The sequence below is a fragment of the Balaenoptera acutorostrata genome, chromosome 21 (genome assembly GCF_949987535.1).
Source record: "Balaenoptera acutorostrata chromosome 21, mBalAcu1.1, whole genome shotgun sequence".
NCBI classification, from domain to species: domain Eukaryota; kingdom Metazoa; phylum Chordata; class Mammalia; order Artiodactyla; family Balaenopteridae; genus Balaenoptera; species Balaenoptera acutorostrata.
The window spans coordinates 26,683,513-26,697,250 of NC_080084.1; the positions used below are offsets into that span (position 1 = coordinate 26,683,513).

At 44.9% G+C, this 13,738-nt stretch overlaps 1 protein-coding gene across 3 annotated transcripts in view; it reads left to right on the forward strand.

The window, feature by feature from the left end:
- ENPP6 (ectonucleotide pyrophosphatase/phosphodiesterase 6) overlaps window positions 1-13,738 on the forward strand; it is a 98,528-nt gene that overhangs the window by 37,781 nt on the left and 47,009 nt on the right. For all 3 annotated transcript variants that reach the window (XM_057537399.1, XM_057537398.1, XM_007177855.3), the window contains exon 2: window positions 6,851-7,030. In XM_057537399.1, the coding sequence (XP_057393382.1) occupies window positions 6,851-7,030 (180 nt within the window). The remainder of the gene's footprint in view (window positions 1-6,850; window positions 7,031-13,738) is intronic.

Here is a 13,738-nt window from a genome sequence, read left to right on the forward strand (position 1 = left end):
GGTGGAAACAGGGTTGGGACCGATCACGTGGAGAGCTCAAAAGAAAGGAGGCTCCAGCTGATCTCTAGATTACATTTGTTTTGTGACTCTCTACCCTGATAATAATAAGTTAATCGTAACAGTTTTTACTGTATGCTACGTAGTCATATATGTGTTTACATGTGTACGTGTACACACGCACGGTCCTCCCTTTGTACTGTTTGGATAAGCACAAAATCCAGTTACTGCAGTTTAGCTAAATAATACCAGTTCTATAACAACATGATTCAAATTTCAGTTACCATGGTATATTAACTAAAATAAATCTGGCAACCTTAATTGTAACTATTGCAGCATAAAATATAAACTTCATTCCTAGCTCATCAGTCCAGAAATCACTGTGTAAATAACAAATGTGCATCATAATCAGTGACCAATCACATCACGTCTTTCAAGGTCTGTTGCTGATTGGTTGCTGCCCATCTGTTATTTAGTTCATGCACAGACAGCAAAGCATATAATTGTGTTGCCTCTTTGTCTTCCAGTGATAAATGCATATAATTTAATTTTTAATGAACTACTACTGTTGGATAATGCTCCAGGTCACCCTGATTCTCTTGGACACCTGAAGATTTGAACATTTTCTTTTTATGACAAAAACAATTTCAATAATCCAGCAAATAGACCATAGAGTTATTTCAATTTTTAAAGCCTATTATCTTAGATGGACTTTTGGACAGGCTATTGAGGCTACAGTGGGAGATCATGCAATTTCTTTAGCTGAATTTTGGAGGAAATATGACATAGAACATGCAACTGAAAACATTCAAGCATCATGGCAGAAAGTGACAGCAAGTAATATGTGTGTGGTGTGGCAGAAATTTTTGCATTTACTGTGCAAATAACTTTGCAGGATTTGAATCAAAAGGACTTGGAATCATAGAGGAAATAGTTGACCATGGGAATGTTGACACTGGCACTATTGGAGACTCACTATGCAGCCAGAGGAGCTTAGTGAAGGCGAACTTATCGACGAAGAAAGGGGTTGTGATGAAAAGGAGGAAGATGTCCTAGAGGAAGTGACACCAGCAAAACTACTTCACATTAAAACAAGTCTCAGACATATTTCATGACATTGAAAACACACAGGATAAAATGTTTGAAGATGATCCACACTTAGAAAGGGTCTGAAAATTTGCCTCAGTATAGAAAAGATGCTCCCTTGTATTGTTTTATATCTTGGGAGGAAGTCAAGCACTGTTCACACCTTTCTTGATAAGGTTTTTCTTTTTAAATAAGTAAAACTCTTTAACTCTCAGTATTCCTAATGTTTTAAATTACAGTGTACTAATAAATATTAATTTCACTATTTTCTTTATAACCTACAGTAAGAGAGTTTTAAAATATTTTGACAAATAAGTTTAAAGGTCATGGAACAGTTGTAATTTCCCCATTGATTATTAAGATAGCTTTGCATGGTTTCAGCTAGCATGGTCATTTCTATGGCCCCATACTGCCAGGCAGAGAGAGGACTGCTTATGTATATGTCTCATGGTAACTATTATTATGCCCGTTACTCAGATGAGGAAACTGAGGCTTCAGGGGGTCTAAGCTACCTGTCCAAGGTCATGCAGATAGTGAATAGTAGAGCTTGGATTTGAACCTATGCACTCTGACACCAAGACCTGTCCCCTTAACCACTATTGTTGCCCCTACTGGGCTCTGAGCACTTCAAAGACAGGGACCACATCTTTTGATCTTTGTATACCTGGCATGTAAACATTGTTTGATAAATACATGTTGAGTGAATGAAAAAAAAAGAATAAATGAAGCAAGAAACCATAAAGGGAATTAACGTTCAGTGTTTGAAAATAATGAGAAAAGATTAAGACTGATTGAAGACTAGCAGCAAACTTATTGATTCCCAGTTCCAGGTAAAATAGGCAGATCCTCAAGCATCTCATTTGATGTGAATGCCAGCCATTTTTGAGATGTTTGGATATATTGAATATGGTGCAGAGGATTATGGGTACTTGCTAAGAAACTTCTGGTGATGGTCATTACATCAGAACACACCTGTCTAAGGCTTTGAGGAATAAAAAATGAAGGTGTCATATCCTGCTGCTTTCTTAACAGCAGTTCTAGGTATGGACACTATTGCATCAGCTCCCACTGAGAGAGACAAACAGTGGCCCCGCCCTGGCCGCCCGCCCGAGAGCCATTAGCAGCTCCCAGTCAAATGCAGGAGCTCTTGAGCTGAGGTGGGGTCTACAGATGGGTTAAGAGTCCACAGCTCCGTCAAGTATCGGGCTGACTGCCACTTTTTATGTTAATAAGTCTATAAACTCTTCGGTCTTAGGGATAAGGGGGGGAAAGGGAGAAAAATGTTCATCTGTGTTTGGAAATGTTTGTACCAGGAGCTGCCTGCATTTTCACAGTGAGTACTGAGCCTCCTGGCACACATCTTAAAGACCCACCGAGCTGCATTTGGAGGAGGAAGAGGAGGGGGAGGAGCGCAAGTAGACCTTCCTTACCCTACACCCGAAAACCACCTGAGGTCTGTGGTTTGTGACGGTGTCAGGAAAGTTTCTACTGACGCCTTGAGCAGAGGGTCCAAATAATCAAACTACAGCAAGGTCTGCTTAGAAAGCCCAAAGCAGAGAAAAATCAAGAAACGTTGCAGATGCATAGAAATAGATACAGGTCAGGCAGAAATATGGAGACCACAGCTTGTAGGCTGCAGAAGCCAGTACATCATGTTGTGTTGTGCTGTGTTCTTTCAGCCAAGCAATAAAAACCAAAGAGCAAGAGAGGGCCTGGGTAGGTAAAGAAACCAGCTTGAGGAAGAGCAGACTCATACTGTTAGGAACACAGACTACCAGCCTTAATATATTCATGGGAAGGAAAATCAGCTCAGCTGGGAGAGAAGATTCGAGCAGATGATGAGATGGAGAGCGGACGTCTCCTGCCGGCTTCCATGAAAGGCAGTGCTTCCCAGAACAAAGGGGTGCCCCTGGGGACTAGCACTGAATCTGTGATTCAGCCTTTGAAGAACACACCCTCTCACTTCAACTCAAGGCCCAATCCACTAAAAGAATAAAACCCACTTTCTAAACAGGGGTCTGAGATGACCTTCTTGTTGAAACAGCTCCCTCTACACCTGGAAACCCTTTAATCATATAAGGAAAACCACTGGTCCCAGGATCTTCTTTCGCACCATTCACTCACAGGAAGTGGGCAGGACCCTCCTTGCTGGTGCCCCACGTCCAGCCTTTGGAGAGGGGTTGGGTCTCGGGGGAGTGGGGATGGATCACTTACCTCCGTGGGTCTGAGTTCCCCTTAGAATGGATGTGCCTCTCCGGGCCAGCCTGGACCAGCCAGGATGCTGGGTGGGAGCAGGAGCCAAAGCCGTCTCTGGAGGCCTTGTCTCAAAGACGCTTCCCTGAAGAATGCCGTAATTCAAGTCTCGGAAGCTCACCTGAGTCTACGGGCACCACAACCAATTGGTGTGAAAAGAAAATATGAAAGCTAATGCTACATCCTACCTAATAGTGAGGAGAGAAGACCCATTATGAGAAAAGCTAAGGGGCCAGAGAACCACAGGAAACAAGGCTTCATCATCTGAAATGTAAAAATACGGTAGAACTGTGTGTTAACTGCACACATAGATCCTACCTCTCCTCAATGAGGCCTTACGGGTGTTTAAAAAAAATAAGTATAAGAGGTAGAGAATTTAGTTTAGCAGAAATTCTCTGGGAGAATATTCTTTCTGTCTCTGTCTCTCTGACACGCACACACACACAAACACACACACACACCCCACCCCACAATCCAGTCATAATACAGCTCTACAATCTAAAGGAGGCCATAATATTTTACCCATGAGGAAAAGAGCGAAGGAGGGTGAGAGAGCCTGCACCACACTTTGGGTCTAGAGTGTTGAACGTGAGTGTTGAAAAGAAGAGGGAAATTTTATCAGATGATATTGTGGGGTTCTGAGATATACAAGTAAAGGTTATAAGTACTTAAAAAAATATTTTCAGTTGCTTCCTGCTTCTCTGAATGTAGCACGTTTTGAAAACTGAATCATGTGAGGCCCCTGCTTAGATTTGGGTTTCACGCATTCCTTCTAGAATAGTTGAAACAGTTCCAGTTAAAAGTAGAGACTCCTGCACACACACACACCCACTTGGTACCTTCCCTTACTATTCCCGTATCTGATATCTGTAGCCCTTCCGACGCTCTCCTGGCGATTCATTCAGAGGCTCCTTTTGGTCTGCTGACTTCAGTAACGCTTTTCATACCCCCTTCTAATTTTCACCCTTCCTGTGAGTTTGTACACACCAGCACCAGGTGAGATGCCCTCCCTGCCCTTGGGAGAGCGCTAGAGAGCAACTACAGAGAAAGACCCTAAAGGACACATTTCCCACGACTATTATCATGATTACCTTGCCTCGTGGAAAGGGTGAGTGAGCATCATTAGGATGATAGAAATTTTTAGATAAGGGATGCAGTATTTTGGGTTAAGGAAATAGATAAGAACTTTTACTCATGAGGCAGGTTCCCTTAATATTGTTAAACTCTGATACACCAAAAAGGATAACACATATCCTGAACACGAACCAGTAAGAAGGGTGCCTCTACGTTTAATAGTAGGAATTACCCTCGGCACCCGAGCTGGTGAGAACCCTCCGAATTCTCCAAGTGAGACGACAACCTGGGCTCCCCTGCTGGCGCAGAGGTTAAGAATCTGCCTGCCGAGGCAGGGGACACAGGTTCGAGCCCTGGTCCAGGAAGATCCCACATGCCTCGGAGCAACTAAATCCGTGTGCGATAACTACTGAGCCTGCGCTCTGGAGCCTGCGAGCCACAACTACTGAAGCTCGCCTGCCCCAACTACTGAAGCCCGTGCGCCTAGAGCCCGTGCTTCGCAACAAGAGAAGCCACCGCAATGAGAAGCCCGCGCGCCACAATGAAGAATAGCTCCCGCTCGCCTCAACTAGAGAAAGCCTGTGTGCAGCAACGAAGACCCAACGCAGCCAAAAATAATTAAATAAAATAAATAAATTTATTAAAAAAAAAAAAAGACTACAACGTGGTCCCCTTCTTAGCCCCTCCCAGGAGACCTGTCTCTTTTATGCAGAGGACACTTTGTTGAGTATTACATAACAATGCACTTGAGGATGGGGACTACATTTATTCAGATTTGAGTCTCTACACTTATCACAATGTATAGTTCATAGGAGCATTTAATAAATGTTAGTTGAAGGAATAAATAAAACTAAGAAGTTCCTTAATCACTGGATCATTTTCTCAAAGTTTTTATTTTTAAATTTTATCAGTTTACATGTGAAAGCTTCAGTCAGGGTCAAAAAACTAACTCTACAGCTTTGGGTAAAAATCGTCTTGTTTGGCTGTCTGGGCTTTAAGTTGAAAGCATCATTTGTGGAATGCGTGGATTTCTGTGATGAAATAAAAGGTTTTTCCTTTAAGATATTTTGGGTCTACAAATTTTCAAAATTTTATTTTACGGTTTCTCCTTTTTTTTGATTAAAAATAAAGTGTGGGTGTTGGGGGGGCTTGCTGGCAAGAAGACAGAACAACAGCAAGCAAACAAGCAAACAAAAAAAGCCACTTTGATTAAGCACAGTCAGTGAGCTCTGTGAAGCGTGTTTCAGCCCGATGCCAAATGACGCTCACTAAAATTGCAGCAATTTTTGATGCACGTGCCAATGTTTGTGTTATTTTTACTTTAAAGATGTAACAGATTGCTCCAAAGTAAATAATTTAAACCTAATGTTTCAAAAGATTCCAAGTGCTGTGTCTTTCACTTCTGTAACCAACAGAAGCAACCCTCCTCTCTATGTAACGCTCCTTTGGGAGGGTTGTTTTCTTGCTTTGTGTTTCAAAGTAGAATATTATTAAGTCACAAAAAACAATGACGTACTGATAGATATTACGACATGGATGAACCTTAAAAACATTATGCTAAATGCAAGAAGCCAGACATAAAAGGCCACATATTGTATTATTCCATTTATACAAAATATCCAGAATAGGCAAATTCATGGAGACAGAAAGTAGATGAATGGTTACCTGGGATTGGGAGCAGGAGGGAATGGAGAGTGGCTGCTAATTTGCATGAGGTTTCTTTTGGGGGTGATGAGAATGTTCTAGAATTAGACAGTAGTGATGGTTGCACAACTTTGTGAATACAATAAAAGCACTGGATGTATACTTTTAAAGGATGAATTTTATGGCAAGTGCATTATATCTCAATACAGCTGTTATAAAATAAAATTTAGTATCCCTCCAAAAAAAAACAAAAAAGTAGAATCTATTTTTCACCATCCTGTTCCAAATGTCGTAGGTTCTATCATTGTTCAGCGCTGAAGTGATAGCTCCTCTTATCCAGGAAAAAAGGGAGCAAACTCCATAACATCTAGATTTGTGATCTGGTGGGAGGAGGGTGTGGAAAGGGTGCAGGGAGAGCTCTGGGTTGAGAATATAACCCACGTCCCAAGGGAATCTACAGTGTCCACACTGATTCTTCTTCAGACGTCAAGCCACGAACAATGAGTCAGATTTTACACCTGATGCCCTCAGTTTAACTTAAAATAGCTTCAGACGTGGCAAATTAACTTCACTCAGAATGTCCCCATCCTCAATCAATATTGGACTTCTTACTGGATTGTTTGCCTTTCTGGTACAATCTAAGAGAGAAGATTTTTTAAAAAAAATCAAAAGTAACTATTTATGCTGTTCTGTGCTCCCTAAATGAGCCTGAATGGCTTTTAAATTCAGAAAATAAAGATGAAATGTAAAAATACCAGAGCAATAAACTGACAGCCTTGTGTTTTCATTAACGTAGGTCGCCACTGTGAGGTCCATCAGATGATCGGGAACTACATGTGGGACCCCGCCACCAACAAGTCATTTGACATAGGGGTCAACAGAGACAGCCTGATGCCTCTCTGGTGGAATGGATCAGAACCTCTGTGGATCACTCTGACCAAGGCCAAAAGGAAGGTCTACATGTACTACTGGCCAGGTGAGTGTGTTGACATCCAGGCCTGTCCAACCTTCCAAATCTCAAAGCACCATTGGAGTCTCTGAGAACAAAGCATGTAGACGTGTTTGGAGACCAAGCCAGGATTTAGAAAATGGGGTCTTTGTTCAAGAAATGTCTTGTGGACATGTTTCTTTAAATTTTGGTTCAAACTCTCTTACATCAGACCAGACGTAATGCCATTTCCTAATTCCCTTGGTTCAGCAATATTTCTGCAGTATATCATGCGTTTTCGTGGGTAAAATTTTGGATACACTGGAGAGATAAATTATAGGGTGCTTATTTGCTTTACAAAAGAATTTGGAGTACCATTTCTACAGATTTTGAGCTCCCCTACAATACTGAAAAGAGGATTCAAAGCTCTCACAACGTTTTGGTTGTGCATTAAATGAAGTCCCTTTATATTAATATTCCTCCTGTACATCCTAAATCAATGAGAAACTAAAGTACTTAACTTACTTCAGTGAGGGAGGTAAGCACTCATGCAGACTGCCCTGGCTGCTGTGAGGAGGCTTCAGGAGACTCGCGTCTTGTCAGCCAAACTCTGTCATTAAGGATGACAGGATTCAGTGACAACAGAATACTCAACTCACCACCGACTTCCCATTGGTAGGATGTGTTCCTAGTGAGCGGACAATATAACTTTTCCATGCACATGGCTGTAGACATGTTTTTCCTAATTCTTCATGGTGTAATACTGATGATTGTCATTGTGGAAGGAGAGATCAGGGAGGCCTAGAAGAAATTAAGGGATAAGTGGGGAGAAGCATCTGGAGGGATCTTGCTGGCCTGGGCTGAGACAGCGGCAGCCTGATGGAACTGTGAGAGCGTGGCGGGTTCTGGGGGGCGGGGGAGTGTGGCGAGAAGGGGGAGTGAGCCCAGACTGAGTCACAGGCGGCCCACACCGAGGACGTGGGCCTGGAGCGAGAGTTTGGAGGATGCTGGTTGGAGGTGGTCACGTGGAGAGCTGCTCCGGGGGCTCAAGGCTATGCCAGCTCTCGGAGGAGGAGCGTCAAGCAAGGACAGATGGAGAGCAGGGAAAGCAGACCCACAGCTGCGCTGTGCTGAGTGCCCCGAAAGCTGCCGCAGAGCAGAGACTGGCATCCACAGGTGAGCCCGGGACGGCCAGGGCAGCTGCGTTACTTCAAAACCCGGCAGAAGAACAGACAGACAGGCTGGTTCTGCGGGCAGATGCAGTGTCGGGGGAGTGCTGGAGTTGCTTCAGAGGACGCCTGGGGTTCGGTCCATAGCGGCTACCTGGGCTAACATAAGAAGAAGCTTTCAAGCAAGGGAAGGGTTGAAGAGAACTCTACCTTAAATGGAGGCTCAACTTTTCACGGAGTTGGACGTAAGGTTAAGAAAGCAAGTGGGTGCATCAGCCAAGCTAATCAGACTTGATAGAGGAGCCAAGCTCAGGTTCAGCCCAATGTGATGAGATCCAGAGCCAAAAGATGTTGCTGCACTTTGAGGTCATTCTCAGCAATCATCATCAGCAAACACAAGGGCCCACAGGCATAGGCCTAGGAGGGGCAGGAAGCGAACACGCGGTCTCAGGGACCACCTCAAAACGAACCTGAGGACCATCAAGACGAATATTGTCCCGATTCCATAAGGGCCATCTTCCAGGGTATCCGGTTAATATAACTTTCTGTGTCTTGGAACTTGAACTCTTCCTGCTCTGAAGACCACCTCTCCTGGCATCTCCTCCCAGCTCTCCACATGCCTCCTCCACATACACTCTCCTCTGATGGCCTTCTGGGTAGCCATGGATGCCAATGCTCGTGGAAAGGGGGGGAAGATCTTAAAGGAGACAGTTGCCATATTTCAGACTTCTCTCAGCTGTATTACAGAACATCACTCTTTATCTCATCCTGGAGAGTCTGGCTCCTTAATCATAATCAGCAATCTGAATTTATGTATCACTGAGTAGCTACAAAGTCTCAATGCTAACGTGAATGTAAAATATCTTGTCGCTCCTCCAAAATAGCTCCTGAAGGGCAAGAAATGGCCAATCGCTTTCTTTGATTCACAGTTCAACAGCTAATGTGATGTGACAAACACGCCTTGAGATCAGTTTATGGTGTTACCTATCAGGAGGGCAGAAGCTAAAACAGATAACCTCCTAGAATTTCCTCAGTGATCTAAATGAAGATTAGCTAACCATCTGGCTGTGTTGAAGTCTTGATAGAAATTGGATGAAAAGTCTCTTGTTTCTTAGACACTGTCCAGTCCTTCTAAACTGGATCCACAAATAAAGGCTCCCTGAGAACCAGCTGTCTCTGAAGGCCCTGCCGCCCAGCCCAAGCCAGGCATGCTCTGGCCCCTCCATTCTTGCTGGTTGACAGCTGAGGGATTAACCATCACTGCTGTCCTTTCTCCCTCCACCTTGGTCCCCTCCGGCCACAGCTCAGAGCCCAGTGAGTGTTCATTTGTCTCTGCAAGATTTAGTGAAGTGCAGTGACATTTCTTCTAAACATGACTCGGTTTTATTTTTCTTCTCAAATCCTCCTCTTCCTTCTCCACTCCCCACCGGACATTGTACAGACCTCTTGATGAGGCCTGGAAAATCTTTATTGCTCCAGTGAGCTGTGTTATGACACTTTGAGTCTTGCCATTAAGTCAATATTTAGAAGTGCAATTTAGAAATGGCAGTAGTTCAAGTCTTCCTGTCAGGTAGATAAAGCAGCAGACTGAAAAATTGATCACTGGTAAAGAGTCCAAAAGACCCCACCTCAAGCCTTGAGAAATTTAATATCGTAAACAGACCCTTTATTACCCCACCCAATGGTGCCGTGGAACTGTGCAGAGGAAAATGTGCCTCAGGGAATGATCCCAGGCCCTAACTCAAATATCTGGGGGGGAAGGCTCCCCAAAATCAGCCAGGACCAGCGTCACCAGGACCTAGGGGTGCTCTGCAAAGGATGAGAGCTGAGTGTGTGTCATTCACTAATTTTATTCCCCTATTCCATCCCTCTGGTTTGAGGTCAAAGGAGTTTCATTGAAGTGGGGGGAAAGAAGAGGCTCCAATATTCACTCCATATCAAGAGCAACCCAAAGAGAAGGATGCCTTGGGGGAGGAGGTGAAGTGGGGGAATATAGGAGGATAAATATAGATAAGATATTGCATGGAAGTAGAGTTTGAACTCCTTGGACATTCGATGCTCCCTTACATAATGGCAGCAGTTTTTAAGTTTATTCTTATGGCTATCATGAAATACAAAAAAAGGAACAAAAAACAGCAGCCTTTTAGGAGTCTGTAGTTTAAAAACTCTTTGGAGTAAGGGTCTGAAGACTCTCAGTTCTACATCTTCAGTCATGATTTTGCAGTATTAACTCCTTATGGCCAAGCAGTCAGGAGGAATTGGGGCAACCATTCATATGGCCCCGGGAGGGTGTTGGGTGTGGGTCTGGGGTCTTCTGCTGGCCTCTTCCCGTCCTGTGCAGGTGTTGAGACAAATAAGACACCTTTTATGTGGGGAAAGACGCATTTCCAGCTGGCTTCTCCTCCCCTACTTCCCAGAGGTGCGCTGGCTGGGGAGTTAACAGGTGGGTATCTGACTCAGCTCCAGTCAAGTTTTGGTTGTTAAAATCAAGAGGATTTCCTCTGGATGCGTGAGGAGGCACGTACTGACTACGGATCAGGAATTGTGGTTGTTCACAGAATCTTCCTCTTCCCTGCTGTGCTGGGTCCCTGACAACCTTCCATTGGGCTGAACTTAGATGAATGCACTTAGGCTCAGAGGAGGTCAGGAGCCCAGCATCAATCATGCAAATGTGTGGGTTAACGTTACAGCCAAGGTCTTGGACTCTATCTACATGACTCCAAATATCTGCATTAAAAACTGAATTTTTTTTTTCAGGCAAATATTTAACAATCAAATACAGGGGGTCCAGATTGTCACTAAATTTTCCAACACTGCCACCAATTTGGCATTAAGCTTTAAGATGTATGTAATTTTAGGACCAGAAGAGGCTTTATTCTGTATGTAGTTTGCTGGTTCCTACACTTGTAAATCAAGACCTCCTTAGGATACTGATAAAAACTATGGATTTTTTTTTTATTAGAAAAACAAACACGTACATACTATACACACAATTCTGTGCTCACGTAAAACAAGAGGCTGCAGTGATGAGGCCTGCCCGATGGCCTTTGACGTGGCAGCACGTACACATGTATGATGTCTAGTTGATTTGATTGTTTTCAACGTGAGGGAAACTTCTTAGAAACTCACTGAAGTATCAGTGAAGCCCAAACTCCTCTAGTTAATGTTGTCTGCCAAGAGTAGGCTTGGGTTAAAATTCTCTAAGACTCTCTGGGTCAGATTCACCTTGAGTCCTTTCCTTTGTTTGTTGGTGACTTGGGTAAGGTCTGCGTCATTGCTGTTGTCTGTCTGCGTCAGCAACAAGAAGATGACAAATTCACACTGCAAGTTAGAGGCTGTCTCAGAGAAGTGGTCTATCTTCAGAAGCATCCTGCAGGATTTCTAGGCATCAACCATTTCTGCTGCAGGGAAGTTGAGGAGGTGGTACCCTTCTGGACTGCTGCCTGCAGGGGCGACTTCCCCGGCCCTCGGAAGTCTTCCGAGCTGTCCAGCCACATCCAGTCTCCTTTTGCAGGGTGGTGTCTTGGCCAAAAGAGCCCATAGTTTCTCAGCAGCCTCCGTTACGGTAACTAGGAAGCCTTAAAGAGAAATCCAGGGACAAACTTCCATTCTTCACAAATCATGGCAAATCTGTTTCTTCATAAAACATCTTAAAAGGGTGTGACTCAAGGCCCTGTAATAAGCTCTCAGGAGACGACTGTGAGCAACACCAGATACGGGCTCTCCCCACCCTACCCCCAGCCCCCCAGAGAACTTGCCATCCATTCAGTCAAGGGGACGCATGATAATCTAATACTTGCCCATAGAAATGAAAAGTCCACTTGTTTAAAGTATAAGAGTGAAAAGTATATTGCCTTATGACCTCATCTAATAGGGGATCTGGTGTCACCCGGAGGGTGGCGTGAGTTAACCCCTGAGGGGATGGGTAGGGTAGGGGCTGGGAGCGGGGGAGCTGGCGGGAAGGGGCATCCAGACCGAGCGGACGGCATATGTTAAGGGGTGGATGTGGCGTGGATGGGCTGGAGAGAAGCTGAGGCCAGGCCGGGCTCCATGGGCCAGCTGAAGAATTTATTCTTCTCCTGAGAGGAGTAAGAAGTCACTGGAAGGTTTTAAGGAAGAAGGTGACAGTACCATATTTGAATTTGGCAAGATTTCTCTGGCAGCACCGTGGAGAAAGGAACGGAGGCATCCAGAGGGGCTGGATGAGGGGCCACCAACCCGTCAGGAAGGTACTGCACAGACCCAGGAAAGAGGTGAGAATAGTGTGGATGAGGGTAAAGGAAGTGGGGAGAAGTGGGTGGGTTGGGGACATATTTAGGAATGAAAATTGCCAGGGCCTGGTGATGCACTGGATTTGGGATTAAGGGATCGAGCAGTGACGGGCATGACACTTGGTTTCTGGCTTACAGGACTGTAAGGAGGGAAGGTGTGTCTTTGCCTATCCTGGGAAATTGAAAGAGGAGTGGTTGGGAGGCAGAGGAACGTCTGCGTTGACTCTGAGACATGTCACGTCGTGTGCCTGGAGCTCGAGGAGTGAGCTGGAGATACACAGATGTGTGGTTCTCGGGAGGGCCCGGGGCCGGTGAGGCTGTGGGCAGGAAGGTCAGCGGGGGGAGAGCCGACGTGAAGAGAGGAGGTGGCCCCAGACACAGCCTGGAGGAAGTTCACGCTTAACGATCAGATGGGGCGAGTGAGTCTGCGGAGGAACCAAAGATGAACTTCCTCGGGAAGCAGGAGGAAAGCCAGAAGAGCTGGGAAAAGTACAAGGAGAGTGATGCCATCCTTTGAAGGCATCTGATGAGGGGCTTGATGTCACCTGAGAGGCAGGGGAGGCGCCACTGGAGAGCGACACCAGCTGAAATCTGTTGGCCCCTCTTGTTACAGAGACCAGAGGAACCAAATGGTTTCAAGAGGGGAGTGGCCATCCCCGGGCTCACTGTCGAGCGACACTGCGGGGCGGCAGAGACAGCGTCTGGATTTATTATCTGGGGCATCACTGGCAAGCTCTGAACTTTGTAGCTGTTAATTTCTTGAACATTTTTCAACTTAGTCTCAAGAAAGGTCCATTATAATAACCCCAGGGTAGCCTTTAATTTCCCTCTATTGCTGGAGAGTCTGCTTGAATAGCGACAGTGGTCATTGTACCTCATCTAATACTGGTTTTGAAGGACACAAAGTGTACAAAGAATAAAATTTGCCATGATTTTTTCCGCAAAGACGATTTTCAATTAAACAGGAAAAGTAACATAAAAAAAAAAAACAAACCAAAACATCTTTTATTGTTCTGGTTAGTGAACCGTCTGACTCCCGCTGGGAGTTCGTATATTCTAGTGATGAACAAGCACGTCTCCTCAGGTCAGGAGGCCAGACAAGGAGTCAGCAGTCACCATCCACCGTGGATGATGCCGGGACTGTAATAGACCCGGTAATGGATGCGCAGGTGGGACAGATTTCTAGGAGCATCTGAGGCAGAGGGAAGGAGTGTGTGCTAAGGTTCAAAGACGAGCAGGCAAGGGCATGTCGTGTTCCTGAAACTACAAAGAATACGACAAGGTTGCAGCTGAGTGACTAAGGCAGGAGTGAAGAG